The 21,122-nt window shown below is 37.6% G+C and overlaps 1 protein-coding gene across 1 annotated transcript in view; it reads left to right on the top strand.

Moving 5' to 3' along the window:
- Positions 1–21,122, top strand: part of BRCA2 (BRCA2 DNA repair associated) — a 33,669-nt gene that overhangs the window by 11,115 nt on the left and 1,432 nt on the right. The window contains exons 10-25 of the mRNA XM_062514698.1: positions 426–5,192; positions 6,378–6,470; positions 7,367–7,436; positions 7,784–8,202; positions 9,191–9,381; positions 9,959–10,146; positions 10,496–10,666; positions 10,978–11,329; positions 12,037–12,192; positions 14,261–14,405; positions 17,201–17,322; positions 18,390–18,591; positions 18,818–18,984; positions 19,073–19,208; positions 19,873–20,129; positions 20,580–20,723. Coding sequence (XP_062370682.1) covers positions 426–5,192; positions 6,378–6,470; positions 7,367–7,436; positions 7,784–8,202; positions 9,191–9,381; positions 9,959–10,146; positions 10,496–10,666; positions 10,978–11,329; positions 12,037–12,192; positions 14,261–14,405; positions 17,201–17,322; positions 18,390–18,591; positions 18,818–18,984; positions 19,073–19,208; positions 19,873–20,129; positions 20,580–20,723 — 7,580 coding nt within the window. The remainder of the gene's footprint in view (positions 1–425; positions 5,193–6,377; positions 6,471–7,366; positions 7,437–7,783; positions 8,203–9,190; positions 9,382–9,958; positions 10,147–10,495; positions 10,667–10,977; positions 11,330–12,036; positions 12,193–14,260; positions 14,406–17,200; positions 17,323–18,389; positions 18,592–18,817; positions 18,985–19,072; positions 19,209–19,872; positions 20,130–20,579; positions 20,724–21,122) is intronic.

The raw sequence follows: 21,122 nt of genomic DNA on the forward strand, positions 1-21,122 counted from the left end.
ATTAAAAAAAAAATGAAGAGAGCAAGCACATGCTTCTGTTTTTAGAAGCTGTTTTTCTTGCTAGAAGAATTACCTTGTATTAGTTGAAGTACTTTAAATTTGAAACAAATCCTTATGTTGAGACACAAGGAGTTGAAACCCATCTTCTGAAATTTCATTGCAACTAAAATTTATTTATTGTTTTTTACCTGGTAGTATTAACTGCAGCCAAATCTTTTGTTTGTGGCTGTTAAGAGTGTAATTATGTTAAACAGTCCTCCAGCCTTGTCAAGGCATTTGCATTTGGAAACAAAAATGGTATTTTGGGTTCTGCTGTTAACCTTGTGTAGAAATTATCTAATCAGCCAAAAATTTATGAAAATCTGAATCTACATTTATTTGAATAAATTTATTTATGTTTTTCTCTGTAACGTCTTGTCTTGTAGACCACTTTCTTCCTGCTGAGAGACAGTATTTGGAATCAAATGCCAGGACAAAGAACTTCAGCACTTCTGCTTTAAAAATGGATATAATGGATAACTCATCTGATAATTCCTTCAGTGACAGGCTGGAACAACAAGACCTCAAAGACTTGGGGGGAAATGCAAGAGAGGATCAAGCTGCTACATCAATAAAATGCTTAGAAGTATCTAATAGACTGAAAGAAGACACAGCAAATTCTTTAAATAGTGAGATTATTTCAAATATAAAACGTAAAGTTCTGACTTCAGCATGCCTGATGGCAAGAAAGCGTTCCAGATTTCTCCCTAAAACAGTCTGTGCATTAGAGAAAGGTAAAGAAGATGGCATGAGTGCTGAGGTGAATGATGGAGCTGCTGTACCTCAGAGCCTGAAAGAACTTGGGTCTTCTCACAGGGACAAGGAAATCTCGGTTGATATTCACAGTGACTCTACATCTGTCACAAACAATTCCCATAATACATTGTGTCAGATCAACTTGGCCATAACTGGAGTCCGTAGTGACTGTTGCGATAAATTATCACCCCATAAAAGGCATGCTACAGACCAGAGGTCAGGAATTGACTGTAGAGACGTACACAGACCCTTGGGAATAAACTGCTCAGAACATGACAGTACTGGGTTAAAAAAAGGGGAGAAAACAGATGGAGATGCCTTTTCAGAGGATGTAGCCAACAGTGAAGACCCAAAGCCAGCTGAGAACAGCAAAAGCCCTCAAGCAGCTGCATTCAGTAATGTAGCTATAGACATTTCTAAGGAATCATTAGGTTGTATAGATAATAATTCTTTAAATGAAGTAATTCCTGCAGAAGATAAACAAGTAGCAACCATGTATTCCAACAAAAAGCCAAACAACCTAAAGTGTAAAGGGGAATCGTCAGTGAATCTTAATGCATGCAGTTTGAAGCTGGGCTTCAGTGGCTTTCAGACTGCTTCCAATAAGCAGATTAAATTCTCTGAAGCTGCTATAATAAAAGGCAGATTGCTGTTCAAGGATATTGAAAATGAATGCTTTGAAGCCTCTTCCATGGAAAGAGTCAGTAACTTTTCACATCGAGTTAAAAAGGAAAATACGCTATTCTCAGGTTCAAAAAGCAAGTTGGGTAGTAATTTATCTGATTCTTCAGATTCACAGGCAAGTTTTCTTGAGCCCAGGCATACACAGTTTACTCCACATGAAGTTGGCTTGCGTAAAAGCTTTCCTAGAACTCCACAAGCCTTGGAAGAAGTAAATCAAATCTTGACAGCAAGCCAAGAAGCTGAAATTGCTGAACTTTCCAGTATATTGGAAGAAACAGGTAGTCAGTTTGAATTTACACAGTTTAGAAAGCAAAGCAACACAATACGAAGTCAGAGCCTGCAAAAATTAGGAACTGTAGAGACACATGGAACAAATAATGTAGGAAATATTTCTGAAACAAGGAAAGATGTGGGGGTTTGTAGCCCTTTTAAATCAGAAAATCAAGTAAAAAATGACAAGTATTGTACTCAAGCGGAGGATGCAAATGAAGACTCCGAATTGGTGGAAAATGAAAAAGAAAATGCTCTGTTTTTCCACAGAAATGACAAAAAGGTTACTTTTACTAACTTAGACATAAATGAAAGTAGAAGATCTGATGAGAGCTTTCCCATAGCTAAGCAGGACAGCTTTTCTAATTTCATAGGCTTTACTTCAGCTGGAGGTAAAAAAATAAATATTTCAAAGGCAGCTTTGACTAGGTCTGCAGAGCTCTTCAGAGACTTGGATGATGATAACTATTTGTTCAAATCTTCTGAAACTGGTACTAGATGTCACAATTCAAATGGATCTGTGTCTTCTAACAATTTTTCCAGATGCCTGACAAAAGAAAACAAAGAAAAAGCTGTTTGTGTTCCAGATTTCAAAAGTGTTAATGGTGTTTTCCACACAGGTTCTGTTTCCTACCATGCACAGAATAAAAGTGAGGAAAATACTAGTACAGCATGCAAGGAAAATATAGAAAATAAGACAAAAATATCAGTAAATAGTACTGAAAATGTTAGCTTCAGGAGTATTAACATTCTTAACAGCCTATTATCCAGTAAAAATCATAAGCAGAATTATAAAACTTCCAAACAAATTTTAAAACAAGGACATGTTGAAGGCAATTTGCAGAAACAATCATTAGATGTGACGTGTCTAGAAGATGCTATTACAGCTGCAGAAGAACATAGTTTAAATATGTCATACAAAATGGAAAACCAGTCTCCTAAGCAGAAAGGAGAGGACAGAAAAGAGGATGAATGTTTGTCAGCAAAGCTTCAGACTCCAGCTGGTGGTGATGTTTCCATTCCTGATGCAGGTTTGGATCATTCTCTGTCCTTGTTCAGTGTACAGTGCGGAGAAGGAGATGTAAATGTTTTCGAGAACTCTGATGAAGAAAAAGCAAATTGTAAAAATGTGGAAGAAGACACCACTCATGATAAGGATCTGCTAGTGAATGAAAGCAGAATAGAAATAGATTCTTACCATCATTATCAAGTACCTCGTGAACAAGAGGTAAATATGGGGAAAAATGAAGTGGAAGGGAGTTATCTGACTGGTTTTCATACTGCTAGCGGCAAGAAAATAGCAATTGCTGATGGATTTTTGGCTAAAGCAGAACAGTTTTTCGCAGATGTTGATGTAGGAAAGGAACATAAAGGCAATTTTGAGAACCTCATCAAGAAAAGAAAATGTGGCAAGAACTGTGTTAAAGGCTGTTATTTATGTATTGAAAGCATTGCTCAATGTGACTCAGAAAAACTCAATTTTAATGAAAAGCTTGTTCCTGAAGAGCTTGGAGATGAGTTTAATCAAGCAATAGAGAGCACTCCTATTAAACATGCTGCAATTCAAGATCCTGCTAAAGTAGATACATTTGTTGATGTAGGTGAAGCTTGTGAAGGGAGTTTGGTGATTTCACAGGCACATAAAAAAGCTGATGTCAGACCTGGAAAGTCAGCAATGGAATCCCTTACAGGAAAGAAGAGCGATGGTTTAAGTAGAACTCATTTGTCTGAAGATGGAAAATTCCTTGCAGAGAAAAAGGTGGACTACTCAGCAAGAAAGAGGGATGATTCAGAAAACACAGATGATTTTCCTGTGCACTCTGTTGCATCTCTGCATTTAGTGAAGGTACGACATGACCTCCAATGTAGCTGTGTGCCAGGAGATAAAAAAAATGCTTTGTTTGTTGAGGAGAGTTACAATAAAGCTGATCAATCACTCCTCTTAGATTCAAAAAGTAGCTGCTCTTACATGAATGGTAATAGTAAGGAATTCAACTTAGAACATTTAAATGAACCTGCTGCTGATAAAAATTGCTTCACAGACACCATAGCTAGTGCTTGCCAAAACCAATCACTAGGCAGTTTTCCTGAAGAGGAAACTAACAGGTTAAAAGAAACAACACTTAAGGCTGAAAAGCAAAGGAGTGATCTGAAACTAACTGTGTTTAGCACAGCAAAAGGGAGAGCTGTGTCTGTTTCAGAAAGTGCATTAGCAAGAGTGAGACAAATATTTCAAGACTGCAGTGAAGCTGTAAAATATGAAATTGAGCCTAACTCAAGAATGAATCAAACAGAAATTGCTAGAAATTCATCTGTAGTCCTTCACAATGAGTGTCCTAATTCTGCTGAGTTTTTTAGTGCTACAGCAAGTGAAGAGGTTAATTCAGCTGCATCCCAATTTATTAAAGTAAATGCAAGTGCTGATGAAGACAGTCGCCAAGAAAGAAACGCATCTGCAGATGCAAAGTCTATTTTAAATTCTCAGAAGCAATCCTTTGAGCAGAATATTAAGCTTTTAGGGCACTTTGTTCCAAAAAAGCAGATAAAGCCATCAGATGCTTCTACAAGCAATTTTGGATTTTTTAGTACAGCAAGTGGAAAACCTGTACAGCTTTCAGAACAGTCACTCAGGAAAGCTAGACAACTCTTTTCTGAAGTGGAAGGTAATAATTCACCACATGTACAAGAAGCATTTTTAGTTGAGGAAGATGTTGAAAAGTCTAAAATGCACACTGAAGTACTTCCTAGGAAAATGCAGGTAGTGTCATCAAAAGGGGACGAAAATACCAGCCCTGAACTGATTTCAGATTCTGCTTTTGGCTTCAGCACTGCTAGTGGAAAGCAGGTAAAAGTTTCTAAAGATGCCTATCAAAAAGCAAAGGCTATTTTAGAAGAATCTGATTATGGGCTTTGTACTACAGATCAACTTAGTTCAATTAAAGACAGTGATCAACATGTAAAATCTTTAACAGATAAGGTGATCTCAGAATTCAAAACTGAAAAAAGCTGCAATCAAAACTCCGACTTTAAAAGCATCTGCCCTCAGGAAATAAAGTGTTTTCCAAGCACTTACCATGTCAAAATGCCTGAGCACACACCATGCAATCAGAAAAACAAGCAGTTAACATCATTTAAAAATAGCTTTCAGCAAGAGGAAACTGAGTCTTTTGGAAAAAGGCAGCTGAATCTGGGGTCAAAACCAGAGTCTGAAGCAATTTCATACAGAGCTACTGCTAAAGCAGAAATTGATACTAATCTTCTCCAAAGTCCAAAAAATTACTTGGAAGTAGAGGCTGTAGAAAGTGCAAGAGCTTTTATGGAAGACAGTTTTTCCAGTTCCGGAGTACAAATTAATGCTGCGCAGACCATCAGTGGCAGGCTGGATAAAAACTTCCAAAATAAGACCTTTGGGAAGAGGCACTTTGAAGAAAACAACTCACTTGGTAGGTGTTTTATCTTACGTATATGTTCAACTCCGTATTTCTGGATAGTGGGTTGGTTTAGGTTTTGGGGGATTTTTTTGCGTGTCACAATTTTTAGGTCATAGAGACATTCTCTAGGTGTCAATGACAAAAACTCTTCTTGGTGCGTGGTAGTTCATCCACTCTTTCCAGGCTTAAATATGCACAGTCAAAGCTAAATTTGTGATTAGTAATTTTGAAGGTATACAGGTTTGCTGTTTTACCATAAACTTACAGAAGAAAGCTGCTGTTCCTTTTCTGCCTAAGCAGGCTTCCTTTTTTTTCCTCTCTGTACAAATCTAGGGTTTTTTTCATTGAAAAATGAGTAGCAGTATTTTCATTTTCACCTTTTTGTGTAACATAGGTGAGGACAATATTTTGCTTGTATCAAGGTTGCTAATCTGATAGGAAAAATAGTTGTTGGTCTAAAAGCAGTTTCTTGCCTTCTGGAACTGATCTGTCTAGAGCTGAAGTGTTGGTACCTGATGCTTGCACAGACACCCAGACCAGTTCAGGGACCTGGGCTAGCTGGAAACTCCTTGTGGAAGGGGAGATTGCTGCAGAGTCCCTGCCTGGCTGCATGGGTTCAGGTGCAAAGGTCAGTGCTGGAAAGTTTGGCTAGGTGGCAAAAGCCAGGGAAGGAGTCTTACCAATCCAGCTTGAAACAGCTGTGCCACAGCTGAACCCTGACCTTAGTTACAGCTTCTGTAAAAGAAGAGCTGCTCTTAGAAGTTTGGAGAGACTCTTTAGTTACTGGAAGTTCAAAGAGAAGTGCAGGGGAAGTGCACTGTGAGAGCTGTGCTGCTGGAGTGCACTGTGATGCACTTCCTGAGGCAAAATGAGCGTGTTTGATAACTTCAGGCTTACAGACTTTCATTTTGGGTGGAAAAAATTACTGGTCACAAAAGTTTAATAACTTCTTCATGCGGGGTTTTGTTGTCACTTTTGGTAACACAATAAGCAGTCATTCTGTACAGCAGAAACTTCTGCAATTTGTGGTGAGGTGGCTTTGTGTCTGAAATTTTAGACATGTGACCTGAAAACTTGCTAATTCTAGTTGCTCTGGCTTCAGTGTTTTATTTAGAAATTACAGTTACATTGTACCAATTGATAAGGAACTGAGCTTGAAAGGAACTTCACTTTTAAAACTCTGTGTTTTTATTCTAGGTGAACCTCCAATTAAGAGGCAGCTTCTGCTTGAATTTAACAGAACAAAGAATTCCCCCAGGTCTCTGAAAGCTTCAAAAAGCACCCCTGATGGTAATTTCAGTCATCTTGTGTTCCAAGCAGTAACCCAATGTCGGTTGTTATCTTGAGAATTCTTCAATTTCCAATAGCCTAACATATAAGAAGTTTGCTTAACTACTGCATTTATCAGTGTAGTCATTGAAATTCAGGAAAGCTGCTGTGGTACTGTCCCTGCAGACTTGAAATCACATGATTAATGATATGCCTTATTGCATAGACTCTAAATATATTCTTTCTGCAAGAACTCTGGTTTAATTTCCAGTTCAGGAGGAACTTACCCGCTCTCTCAAAATCCTAAATCTCACAAATTCTAGTCTCAATAGGAAGTTAATTTATTGATTAATCTACAGAATGTATTTTATTAATTAACTTTGTGTAGGTACTTACTGGTAATACACTTATTGTATAATTACTTCTCATATGAAACTTCCTCTTTGCAGCCTAAGGGCATAGCATAAATGGGTTTACATTCCAGGCAGCTATGATTTAGTTACGCCAATAATTCCAAGATGTCCTTCAATAATGGAAGGAGGACTTTGTGCAAATGTGCCTTTTTCTGTTGTAACTTCAAATGAAAGAATAAAAGTTGCTGAAAGAGTTCTAAATGGAATGGTGAACCTACCTGGAGTTACATATATGATAAACATTTCCCTTTCAGGAGCCTAAAAATATCTTGCTGGCTCACAGACACAAACTCTTGAGAGCTCAGCATTGTGAGCATTTATCCTTTGGATCTCTCTGGAAAGATGTTTAAACTAACATTTTTGGGGGTGGGAAAGAATAAAGCTGTTTAAATCCACTCTGAAAACTTTTCTGTATATCATTAATATAGATAAAACATGTGCTGTAAATTTTTGTTTTCTATATAATGTGTCATTTCAATTTTTTTTTTCCTAATTATCTTACAGGCATTTTTAAAGACAGAAGAAAATTTATGTACCATGTGCCTTTAAAACCCATAACTTGTCAGCCTTTTGGGTGAGAAATTTTAGAGTTCCTCTTTGTAACTGTCTAAAAATATGCAGTAATAATTTACTACCCACCTTTATAAAAGGCTAATAATTTTATGACAATATAAATATTAAGTTACCACATATAACACACACTGCTGCAGTAGACCAGTGAAATGCTAAACAAACATCTGTCACACTGTCTTTTCTCAATAGACAGAAGTTAAGTATTCTGGTTTTAAAATATCAGAGACTTGGTCTTTTTATTGATCCAGAATATAAATTGGTATTACTAAATTAAGAATACAAAACGCCTGACAGAGATTTTTGTCAGGAAGATGAAACCTGTATTCTTAAATGTTTTCATTTCTGTAGGTCAACTAAAGAACGACAAGAAGTCAAGAATCCTACCCTTACTCTGCCAGATCAAGACTTCAGAGGATTCCAGTGTAAACCTGCCATTTTTCAGCACTGTGCTCACAGGCACTCTTCAGGCAGTGCTGCAGAGGTTTCCACTCCCTGTAAGGCCTCGACAAAAGGGAGTGAAGAAATGAGAAGTTTGTACAAACCTGGCAAAGTTGCTAAAACTTTTATTCCACCCTTCAAAACCAAGCTGATATTTTCTACATATGAACAAGGCAGCAGCAAAAGATGTGACTCGCCCATCAGCAAAAATATGACCAAGGAGATGGAGCTAAATCAGATCAGAACTGAACAAAGTACTACTGACCCTCAAGATCACCAGTCTGATACCCAGCAGGCAGCAGACACTGACCTAGAAAATGGCAATTTAGGTATTTTCAGATTTTGCTCACTTAACTATTATAAAAACTATTTGTAAGGGTTGATTCCGTAAGGGGTTTTTGCATTTGTCAAACGTTTTTTTTTTTTTTATAAAAAGAAGCTTCTTTTTTAAGGTCTTTTTTAAATTTTGGTGGAGAAATAGGAAATTACTACTTTCCTAATATCTTATATTGCACTCCTAGAAAAGCATATCCTGTTTATCTCCAAAGGTAGTGGAGAAGATGAAAAGTATTTCACACAGTGCTTAGAAACGAAATAGCTTATGTTTCATTTGATATTTGATTCTTCTTATATACCTCATAGGTAAAATAATCTAGGAACCTTAGATTAGCCTTGCTGTTCTTCATTCACTCTTACAGAAGCTTTTTTTTTTATTTATTCCTTAATTAAAATGTAGATTTAGCCATATAAATGGTTGATTGTATCATTTTCGAAGAGGCATACTTTAAATGCTCAACTCTTTAACTTAAGAATGTGGGCTTATGCCTTCTAAGCTCTCTTGAATGCTCTGGTGTGTGTTATTTCTATAATCTACAATCAAATAATCATTGTTTCTTTTTTCAGAAGGACTTGTGTATATTTGAACAGGTATATGAACATTTGCAGAATTAGATCCTGCAGTAACAGGCCAGAATTTTAGGATTATGGATTCTATAGTCATCGATTAATTTTTTTCCACTTGGAGTTTTCTATGAAGACTGAGTTCAATCTGAGAAGAATACATGGATGGAAGTTTAGTTCTGGAACTTCTAAGATTAATATGGATATGTAATTTGTTTCATATAAATATTCAAATGCCTTCAGTAAACACTGCTTTCTAAATGCATTAAACTTTTAATATTTAGACTTGCAGTTTCTAAAAATCTGTAGAGTGGCACAGAAAAAACGCTGCTCTGAATCTGCTACAGTGTGTCTGTATATCTTTATTTGCTAATGCTTTTTAAAGATTTTGATGTTTTGGGTTTTTTCAATTTGCAGCTATGGCCCGGATGGTGACAAATCTCCGCTGTGCTAGAGATCTGCAGGAAATGAGAATTAAAAAGAAATTTAGACAAAATATTCGTTCACAGCCAGGCACTCTTTATGTCATTAAAACATCTGCAAGCAATAGAATCTCTCTGAAAACTGCAGTAGAAGAGAAATCTCCTAGCTTTTATTCTACAGAAGAGGTATATTGATACCTTTTTATTTTCTGTCTCACATCTGTTTCTCAAGACTAGCAAATAAAAACTCATTAGCTTTTGAATAGATACATTCTTCAGTTTTTAGGTAAGTGTTTACAGTAGTTGTTGCACCATTTGCTAGTACTTAACTAGCATATATCTAGTTTTTAAGACTATTCCAAGTAATAAAGGTCATAAATCTTTAGTGTTATAATCAAACAGGGAAAAAAATCCACCAATTATTATGCATATGAAGAGCTGTTTAAAAGAATAGTTAAATTTTAAGCTTAGGTAAATCTAAATGAAAATGCTCTTACTTTTGGTACAGTGAAAGTACAAAACCTACTGGTTTTTTTTTTTTTAAACACTTTCAAAGAACACTGTGATGCTGTTCTGCTAAAACAGTTGTTGGCAATCCTCCTCCATTCTCCGTGGTTTACATATGAAATAGCAAGGTCAGACAAAAGCTGTCTCAACCTTAAGGAAATATTTTATCTGAATTTATAAGGTAGGATATTTAAACTCTATGTTAAATTCTTACTGTATTGTCATTATTTTGTCTTTTCCATCTGATTTTTTTCAGCTATACACATATGGTGTTTCAAAACAGTGTGTACAAGTTAACAGCACAAATGCAGAATCTTTCCAGTTTCTCATCAAAGACTTTTTCAGTAAGGAGTATTTGTTGGCTGGAAATGGAATGCAGCTTGCTGATGGAGGATGGCTAATTCCTACAGATGAGGGAAAAGCTGGGAAAAAGGAGTTTTACAGGTGCTGTTGCTTATGACCTTTGGACAACTATGTTATTTATTAGTTAGCAATTCTCTTGTCTCCTAGAATAAATCCATCACAGTTGAACTTTAAAGCCTCTGACTACTCTTTTTTTACTATGCATTTTTAGTACATCTCTGTTAATGTAAATAAAGATATAGGATTGTAAATTTGTTATGTAGATTAATGTTGCCAGTGATTGATCTTCACTGACCTTTAAAGAAAGCAAAGTCAGTTTGCAAAATTTCTGAAAATTCTTCAACACTGTAAATAGTCTAAAAAATAGGCAAGTTAAAATTTGCAGTGGATTTGTGGATTTCAGGTTAATTTATTAACAATTTATCTGCAGAGCCCTCTGTGACACTCCTGGTGTGGATCCCAATCTAATAACAGAGGCCTGGGTTTACAATCACTACAGATGGATTGTATGGAAATTGGCAGCCATGGAAGTGTCTTTCCCACATGAATTTGCTAACAGATGTTTGACCCCAGAAATGGTCCTATTGCAGTTGAAATATAGGTATGTGTTTAGCAATATATTGGGAGCTGTAATATGTGTTACTGTGTGCTTTCTGGTTCGTCAGTATTACAAAATAAGCACATCTATCTTGCATTCACTACTTAGAAGAATGCTCGTATTGTTAAATTTAGACATAGTAGTATTAAAAACATAGTGTGTTGTTACTTGCAAAAATGTAGAATACATTTGCTTTACTACAGTGGTGCTTAATCATGTAGATTGAGTAACCAACAGTTTCTACAATTGTGTTTAAAGAAAAACAATGTGATTAATTTTGTGTGCTGTAATAAAGCACAAATTCTTTTTTGTAGGTATGATCTGGAAGTTGATAAAAGTAAACGATCAGCAATCAAAAAAATAATGGAAAGAGATGATGCAGCAGGTAAAACTCTTGTACTGTGTATTTCCAAAATCATATCTCTGAACATAGTTGTATCTCCTAGCAGTAGCAATAAGAACATGGAAAGTAAAAAAGCAGCAGCTTTAATTGAAGTTACTGATGGCTGGTATGGGATCAGAGCTCTTCTGGATCCACCTCTCAAAGCTTTCTTGGATAGAAGAAGACTGACTGTTGGTCAGAAGATCATAGTGTACGGTGCAGAACTTGTTGGTCCTCAAAATGGTTGTACACCACTGGAAGCCCCAGATTCCCTTATGCTAAAGGTAAATAAAGTATTAGTTCAGCTTGATTGGATGTGACTGAGAGATGTGATAAATGCTACTTAGTTGAGCCACATTGTAAACAGAAAAAGCTATTGGAGCTTTACAAACGGAGCTTTGCTGGTTTAATAACCAGATTTATAAGACATGATACAAGAGTGTTATTCAGTATGGTTTGAAGAGAAGTTTGTAGTATAAAATTCTGCCAAATTTTGCTACGTGTTTTGGCAGTTCCAGCTCCTTACTTTGGTTAAACACCAAGTTGCAAAAAAGTATTTATCCATCTCAGACAATATGGAAATTGGAGGAAGAATTGGAGGCGGGGGGGGGGAGTGGGTAACCAAGTCATGAGAGGGTGAACTGGTGGGAGAGGGCCTTGGCTCATCTGAGGTTAGTTAAAAACCTTTAACTTTAAACAAGGTTTTCAGTATGATACTGAAATTGCTCCTCCGGTACCAAGCAATGGTTTGTCTCACAGATTCTCCCAGAGAATTTTAATTCATCCGGTTTTTAGATTCTGTTTAAAATATATTCTTCAGTGTGAAAGGAAACCTTCAAATTAAAATATGATCTGCTCAGGTGCAAAAGTGATATATTGTTAGTGAGGTCAGTGTGAAAATAGATATGTAGATATTCCTGTAAATAAAATAAGTTGGATATAACTTTGGCTTAGCAGTGACAGTTTCTCATTCAGCATTTCCCTTGCTCAGATCTCAGCGAACAGCACTCGCCGTGTGCAATGGCACACAAAACTAGGATTTCATCGGGATCCCAGACCTTTCCCTTTGCCTTTGTCATCACTCTACAGTGAGGGTGGTGCTGTGGGGTGTATTGATGTAGTTATTCAAAGAACTTACCCTGTTCAGGTATGGTGTAAGTATTTTATGACTCTAACAGCATTCTATGGTATCTCAGTTATATTTATTGCTATATCATTCCTCAAATCAGACACAATATAGAAAAGTTTTTTTTTTTAAAAGATACCATTATGTGTAAAATAAACAGGATTAGTTCCTGCATTGGGCATGTATTTAGTAATTAAGGACTGGAGTATCCTGCTATAAGATGAACTTGAGTTTCTGTTCAGGATCTTTTGGTTAGCTTTGCTTTCAGTTTTAAAAAGCCAGATATAATTTAATTCCAATTCCATACTTTAAGAAGTACAGCTCTTGTTTTATTATTAACATATTAACAAAAGTTTACATTTTTCTAAGCATTGATAGGATTCCTTTTTCTTATGTGTGGCTTACTGTATTGTGTTAGTTCTATATTACTGAAAATACAGTGTGTAATTATGTTGTAAAATAGAGTTAAGATCTTTTAAATACCACTTGATATCCAGACTTTTTAAATACTGCAGTCAGACTTCTCTGCAGCTGCTTGGTTTTATAATAATACCAGACACATAAAGAAACAATATTTCTGTTAGTAATCAATCCTTTTAATGTAAATAATTTAACCAGCTATACACATACGGTGTCTCAAAAAAGTGTGTACAAGTTAACAGCACAAATGCTGTTAAGGACACAACTTGCATATTTTATTAACTTTTCTCAGCAAAGGTTATACTTGGCATGTAGATCTAGGATTCTTTTTTCATTGCCTTCTTTCCAAGGTATTACATTATTGTTGGTGGGTATGGAATGAATTCTGCAAAGGTACTAGCAACATTTGGTTTGGATCATTACTTTGCTGTTTAGATCATTAATTTCATGGAGGAAACTGCAACACTTCTATGAGCTGCCTGGTAGAACAAACATTTATTTAGGTCTCAGAAAGGAGACTGTAATTTATAACTGCATCACAGTAAATGGTTTCCAGGCTGGGGAGGAAAGTGCTTCTTCATATCCAGCTATGTCAAGAGATTGATGTACTTTTTTCTTTTTTAAACACTGAGACTCTTGCTCAAACATACCAAAAGTAGGTATGGGCTACCAAAAAAAAGATTTGGGCTGTCTGTCTCCTTTTACCTCAAGATTCAAGGAGTGTAGGTATCACAGTAACCGTAATAAAAGGTGTCAAACTGAGTAATGCAGGAAATACATGGTGTGCAATTAATGAGGTAGGCAGAGCCTATTTCAACAATTCACTGCCTCATAAGGATTAGTCCTGCAACCTTTCCTTATCTTGCTTTCACTATATGCTCCTGCTTCTTCTCTGTTCTAAACCTGGAGCTTGTCTCGTCCTGTTACCTAGGTAACTCAATTCATTAAACTAGGAAAAAGTAACTGGTAATAATATTGAAAACACACAGTGAACTGCTGTCTATTGAATTACCAAACTGATACAGTCCTCTGAGGTCAGATATATGCTAGAGCCAGTGCAAGGGAGAAGACAGAACTGTGCAAAAAATGGGAAAGGAAGGAAAGGGATCACTTTTGGCAGCCTTGTTTAGCTCACTGATCTCTTCAAATCAGGCAAGCCAGTTCTGGCAGGGTTGTGGACAAGTCTCTAGTCCTATGGAACCATCTCAGGTAGAAAAGGTTTAGGAACACCTGCAGAACTACATCATAGTACTTCTACAGCATCTAATCTAGGGTGTTAAAACAGACAGTACATAAATGTGGAAAGACAAGAATGCAGTCTGGTGTATTTTTAAGCATTGAGTTTGATGGTTTGTATCTTAATGTATCTATTAGTGGGATCCATTCATCATCTAATTTACAACACTGATACCCACTACTTGAAGCTATGTTTTCTTCAGCTGTTAAATCATCTTTTCTTGGCTACTTCTCCATTCTGTGTGTCTTTATCAAGTTACCAACCAATGCTGTGAAGTTTTGCCATTTATCTGTTAGGCTGGAAGAACTTAAGGTCTGCTGCCTGTTCATTTTTAAAGCATTTTTGCTTAAAAGTGAGTATGAAAGAGGAGCTAGATATTGTTACAAATAATTTTTTAAAAGTCTGGGTTTAGTTTTAATCTTTTTATTTCAGTGGATGGAAAAGACGTCAGCTGGTTCCTACATTTTTCGTAACAGCCGAGCTGAAGAAAGGGAAGCTGCCAAGCATGCAGAGGATCAGCAAAAGAAACTGGAAGCACTGTTTGCTAAAATACAAGCAGAATATGAAAAACATGAAGGTAAAGCTTTCATTCTTTCAGAACACCTATTAAGAACAGAAAAACATTTTTATGTTTTCAGAAAAGTCCAGAGAAATTGTCAAGAATCTTCTCTGGTGATAGAGAAGCATAGATGGGATTTTGGGTTACTTTCTTTGTTGTTTTTGCTTTGTCTTGTTTCAGGTTTTTGCTTCTTGTGTATCAAGACCTTTTGGTACAAAATGGTTACATGCTTATTTGCATGGCTTTGCAGCTATCTAGGAAATACTTCTTGAGCATATTAGTAGCCAGGCCACTAAAAAATTATTCTTGAGAGGATTCTCAGGGAAATGCTACAAAATTGTAGAATTCATAATATCGTTCCCTTCAGGGACGTGACACTGTAAGATTTCACTCAGAGGTGGGCACTGTTAGGATGTATCTCAGTAGACCTGAACACCAAGACTGAGCATTACACATCTTTCCTCATGGATAATTGCATGATTCTGCAGATACTGAGGTCAGTGGAGCTGCTCAGTGGGACAGGGACTCTGGTGACACAGGCCATGGAGAATTCTGAGTTACTGAGTGCCCTTGGTTGGCAATCCCAGGCCACAGAGACCAGGGGACATTCTGAAGCAAGGAAGACACACCCTTGGTAGAAGAGGAAGGATCAAGTTAGAGAACACTCAAGCAAACGGGACATTTCTAAGTCTATGGCTGATGATGGGATTAACTCAGAAGTACTGAAGGAACTGACTGATGTCTGTGGGGCTGCTTTTGATCCTCTCTGAATGATCATTAGTTGATTGGTAGAGGTGCCCAGAGACTGGAAGAAAGCAAATGTGTCTGCTGTATTCAGAAAAGACAGGAAGGAGCAGAAAACTACAGGCCAGTCAGCCTTACCTTGATCCCTGAGAAGGTGCTGGAACAAATAATCCTGGAATAATCCTGTTTAACAGGCACACAAAGGAGAAATACATGATTTGGAGCATTCAGCAAGGATTCACTCTGGGGAAGTCATATTTGACCAACCTGACAGTGTTCTGTGATGTAATCACTAGCTTAGGCAATTGAGGTGAGAGCAGTGCCATTGTGTACCTGGACTTCAGAAGGGCTTTTGACACTGTCCCTTAATATCTGCAGAGAGAGGCTGATGGATGGGCTGGATGAGCAGGCAAGCAGGTGGACTGAAAACTGTCTGAACAGTAGGACCCAAAGGGTGGTGATCAGTGGCACAAAGTCTGTTTGGAGGCCAGTAACTCCTGGTGTATGCCAGGGATGAGTACTGGGCCTAGTCCTGTTGTAACAAATTCATTAATGATCTGGAGAATGGGGTGGTGTACTTACAGCGGGTTTGATGCTGAAAATGTGGACAAATGGTGGATACACTAGAGGATTATGCTGCCATCCAGAGGGATTTTTGGCAGTTGGAGAAATATGGTAACAGGTACCTCATGAAGTTCAGCAAAGCAAATTGCGGATCTTGCACCTGGGGAGCAGCAGTGCCATGCACCAGTATGTGCTGGGGGCCACCATCTGGAAAGCAGCATGGCAGAAAGAGCCCTGGGGATTCTGGAGGACAAGTTGAGGAGGATTGCCAGAAAGTCTAAGAAGGTGATCCTTCTGTTCTCTTTAGCACTGGTGAGGCCACATGCAGAATGCTGTGTCCAGTTCTGGGGTCCTCACTACAAAAGAGATATGGCCCACTGGAGATATTACTACAAAGGGCCATTAATGTATTTAAGGAATTGGAGCATCTGACATAGGACACGCTGAGAGACCTGGGACCACTGAGATTGGAGAAGGCTCAGGGACATCTGATCAATGTGCTTAAATACATGAAAGGACAGTGCAGAGAAGATGGAGCTAAGTTTCTGTCAGTGGTGTCCTGTGACAGGTCCAGAGCCAAATGGGCACAAACTGAAACACAGGAAGTTCCCCCTGGACATCAGGAAACACTTTTTCACTATGATTGTTAATTGACATTATTGGCTAGAGAAGATGTGAAATCTCGTCCCTGGAGATTATCAAAAGCTCATTGGGCATGGTCTTGGTCAGTCTTCTGTAGGGTGGCCCTACTTGAGCAGGGGGGTTGGACCATTGACCTCCAGAGCTCCCTTCCACTTCAGCTATTTTCTAATTCTGTAATGGCTGACACTGTCCACTTCTGCCAGTGATTTTTAACAGTAGTTCTAGCATGGAATTCTTAGTTAAAATGAGAGATGGCCTTGTAATGGCCTTAACTTCACTGCTATGACACCTCATGTGTTGTTTTATGTTTGGTAAACTTGTGTACACGGGATTCTGTTGTGCTGAAGGAGTTCATCAAATTCTGGCAGCAAAGTGACTTACCTAAGGGGAGGGTAATAGTTTAATGTAAGCTAACTTGGCGTTTAGCTGATGTCCTCAGGAGGCTTCATGTGCAGGCCTGTGGTCACCTGCTGTCCCACATCTTGGTGTCTTTAAGACTTTTCTGCTGCATAAGAGGAAGAGGAAGCAATGGATGTAAAGAAAATGCAGTCAAGTATCTATGAAGGTTCTTGGCAACCCATCAAATCTCCCACCCTCTCCTAAGTGCTGACACTGATACTGGCTTCCCCGAAGTTTGTATAATATTCTTATCTATGCTGTATTTAAATTAATAAGATTTTTTTTTTCTTCTTGTATTTTCCTGATGTGTATACATGCACACACACACACATATATATAAATTCCTATACATGTGTTTTGTATTCTGGCAAGGCCTAAGTACTACTGTGCTTCTTACATAATTATTTCTTCCTTCACTTTAAAGTGTATTGGTTGTACTCCACATAAAGGCTTTTTCTCAACAGAGAGAACCAGTAGAAGAACACTGAGATCACGGATAGTCACAAGACAGCAAATCCATAATTTGCAAGATGGTGCAGAACTTTATGAAGCAATTCAGAATGCATCTGATCCTGGTTATATTGAGGTAACTGTAGATCCTACTGGGCTAATTTTGAAAAGCTTGTGGAATAAATTAAAATTTAATAACTCCTGTTAAAATTGACCATTAAATTACTCTTTGGTTTTGCTGCCTTTTGATATTTTCTACAGCATGCTTATTGCTAAATAAATTAACATTAAAAATTTTGAAAAAAACTTAATGAAGGCCTGTTGTAATTGATCAATATTATCTTGAATGGCAATTTTCTTTTGGTATAAATATCCAGGGTATAGCACAATTAAAAGTTAATGTTACTTGTAATTTTATTACTTTGCTTTGTCTTGCATATATGAAAACTTAATGCATCTCATCAGTCTAGAGTTTCATACACATATTCTTGCATGCTGTTCACTGAATTGTTTGAATAATTATATTGTCTTTGTTGTCTTTATTCCCTGTTCCAGTTAAATCACAACTTTTAAGTGTTAATGCCTTTACTAATAAAGATGCAGGTAATTAGTTCCTGACAGTAGTTAAAAATTAAATATGTGCCTTGCCTTTTGCAAGTGAGGATCCTTGTCTGTCATAAAGCCATATGATCTGTCTTTATTTGATAAAATGGTATCCATGTCTCTGGAACTGCGTGTACAGGGACTTGAAGGCTTGGTCAGAAAAGTGATGGGTTTGATGCATTTTGGTGTAAATCATTGTGTCAAGTCAGAGACAGCAGCCTGAGGAGAAGTGCAACTCTTCCTTTATTCTTACAGAAATTTTTCCTAGTATATCTTCATATGAAACAGGCAAGCCTGCCTGTTATATTAAATATTCACCTTAGTTATGCAGTCTCAAGCAGGCTTCTCACTAACTGTCACATAAGAACAGTGTGTAATGTAATGCTCTGCACAGACCAGAGAGTATCAGCTGAGTACCAGGTGAGACTGCTCCCTCCTGTTGTTTTAATATTCCTCATTTCATAGTCCTAATAGTGTATCACCTGGAAAAAAATTGCTTCTAACAGATGAATGCTCAAGAAAGAGGCTATCTAAAAATCTTGACAGTGTTTTTTTTTGATTAATAAAAAAGATACTGAGTTCATTTTCTCTTGGTTGCAGGGCTATCTCAGCAATGACCAATTAAAAGCCTTGAAGGCTTACAGGCAGCTGATGAATGACAAAAAACAAACTCAGATGCAGGAACAATTCAAGAAGGCTTTAGAGTCAGCAGAACAGGAAGAAAATGGTTGTTACAAGAGGGACGTGACTGCAGTATGGAGATTATATGTGGTAGACTACAGAAAGCAAGAAAAACATAAAGGTTAGTTCCTGAAAAATTATATATAACTTTTAACTAAGTGTGGTAGCTGGCCAGTGTAGGTAGATTTGAAGAGTTTCCAAACAGTATTTTAGCTTGCATGTTAGTATTTCCAGTTTGATTCTTGGTTTAGGGCTTTTGGATAGGAGGGAGTGTTGTAGATTTATTTTGTTTAAAAGTCTTCAACTTATTACTGAGCAGGTAACTGAGCTTTCTGTGCTGTTGACAGGAGCAGTACTGAGTATCTGGCGCCCACTGCCTGACGTGTGTTCCTTGCTGAAGGAAGGTGCTCGCTACAGGATCTTCCAGCTGTCAGCATCCCAGTCCAGGGGCAAGGCAGATTCCACCAACGTCCAGTTAACAGCCACCAAGAAAACTCAGTATCTACAGCTACCAGTAAGTGCTCTAAGTGCATAAAGCTGCGCAATTAAAATGCGTCGCACTCCATAAGTGTGGCAAATACTGAAGTTTTGTGTTTCATCAGGTATCACAGGAGATGCTGGTACAGATTTTCTTTCCAAGAAAGGCTCTAGAATTCACCAGTTTGTTGGATCCTTCTTTTCAGCCACCATGTGCTGAAGTGGATTTAGTTGGAGTTGTAATTTCTGTTAGCAGAACAGGTACGTTGTGGACCCCGTTCATGTCCTCCCATTGAATAAGCACTGAATTCTTTATTTCAAAAGTCAGAGTTATCTTGGTGTTGTACCTGCATCTCAAACCTGTGAAAACCTGCTAACACAGCCCATCACAGTAACATGTTGGCAGGTAAATCTGTATTTCTGAAGAAAAACTGTCTCTGCTTATTAGCTCAGGAACTTAGTAAGGTGGGATCTAAGCTCAAAAGCAGCTTGTATTTAATTTTTTTTTGTATTTATATTTTTTTCCACAAATGGTGGGCATAAGTTCTCACATCTGTGTTCAGCATCTTCAGAAACACCATCATGCATGTACATGAACTCTCTCTTTTGTGTAGTGTCATGGAATGAGTGGAATTCAGGCACTGGAGCTCATGGATGGGGAGAGGTGGATAATTTTCTGGATATAAAAAATGAAAAGTTCCACAGGAGTATTGTTTTTAAAGACACAGACTTTAAGTTGTTTTCTATAATCAGTAGGGAGCTGGTGTAGAATATGAAAGAGGCACGAGAAACCTGTCACCATGCAGATGGGCTGCCATGTAGCTCTCTCAAGATGTGTGTCACTTTTTTTTTAGTAGATCCAAATCACAGTACCTTTTCTTAAAGAGGTGTAAAGGGTTAATTCAGACTTTTTTCCTGCTTTTAGGTTTCACTACGGTGGTGTACTTATCTGATGAAAGCTATAATTTAGTGGCAATAAAGATCTGGACAGATCTCAGACACCTGGCTATTGAAGATGTAGTTGTCCGCTGCTCATTCATTTCTGCAAGCAACCTTCAGTGGCAGTCTGAATTCAGATCAGAAATTCCTGTGCTGTTGGCTGGAGATCTTTCTTTATTCTCAGCCAGTCCAAAGGAATGCTGTCTTCAAGAGAAGCTTAATGAACTGAGAAGTGTGATAGAGGTAAACCTGTAGAAGTGTCTTTTGATGGTTAGTTTTAGTTACTGCTGTGTTACATCCTTCACCAAAAAGTCTGTTAGTACTGATAAATCCTTAAAGCAAGTAATGCACATAATGCTGAATTTGAGGGGGATTTTCTGGGAGAGTGGGGTAAGACATTAATGCAATTTTCCTGGAGGAGTGAATGTCTTGATTTTTTGTTTTTTTTCACCTCATCCAGCACCGTCTCTAGGACGTGCCACAGAATCTCTGGCTGGCAAAAGATCTTGTACCTGTCAGTAGGGAATCTGCTATGGACAGAAAGTGCTGCAGTCTTCTATGTTGTTGGTTTGACATAAAATAAAAATCCAGTGGGATGATGATGAAAAAAGAAAGTCTTAAATGTAGTGCGTGTAGTCTTCACATAGTTGAAAGCCAGCTATTCTGCATTGCAAACTCTGTTCTCCCTTACAGAATGTGGCCTCCTTTTGCTCTGATGCAGAAAGTAAATTGATGAATTTGCTACGAAGAAATCTCTTGCTTACACCCAGTTTAACTAAAAGATGTGGCTTGGAAAGTCCCTCTCCTCCCTGCAGCTTTGCAGAGGATAAATGTTTGGTAAGCTTCTGGTAATTAATGCTGTGTTTGTACTGGCAGTACATGCAGTAAGGATTTAAGTGTTACTGCTGTGGTGAATGGTCTCACTTCTCAGTCCACTTCATCCAGTCTTCTTCTAAACTGATTAGAAGCTTTCTCTATATGTGTGGGTTTAGGATTATTCCCCAGGAAGAACCATGAGGTAGATTATCCTTCCTCCAAACAGTACATGAAAACTTCCCCTTGTGGACTGTGTTTCCACAATGTACTTTAAGTATTTTGAATTTGATGTCAAATGAATCATCCTTTGTAGATGATTTAGTGCTTCTTTGGTCCCACTGTGAAGATTATCCAATGTGAAGGTCACAGAAAGAAGGATCTTGATCTGTATATTTTTATTTTAAGGCATTCAGCAGTTCC

Source organism: Cinclus cinclus, chromosome 2, assembly GCF_963662255.1.
Source record: "Cinclus cinclus chromosome 2, bCinCin1.1, whole genome shotgun sequence".
In the NCBI taxonomy this organism is placed as follows: domain Eukaryota; kingdom Metazoa; phylum Chordata; class Aves; order Passeriformes; family Cinclidae; genus Cinclus; species Cinclus cinclus.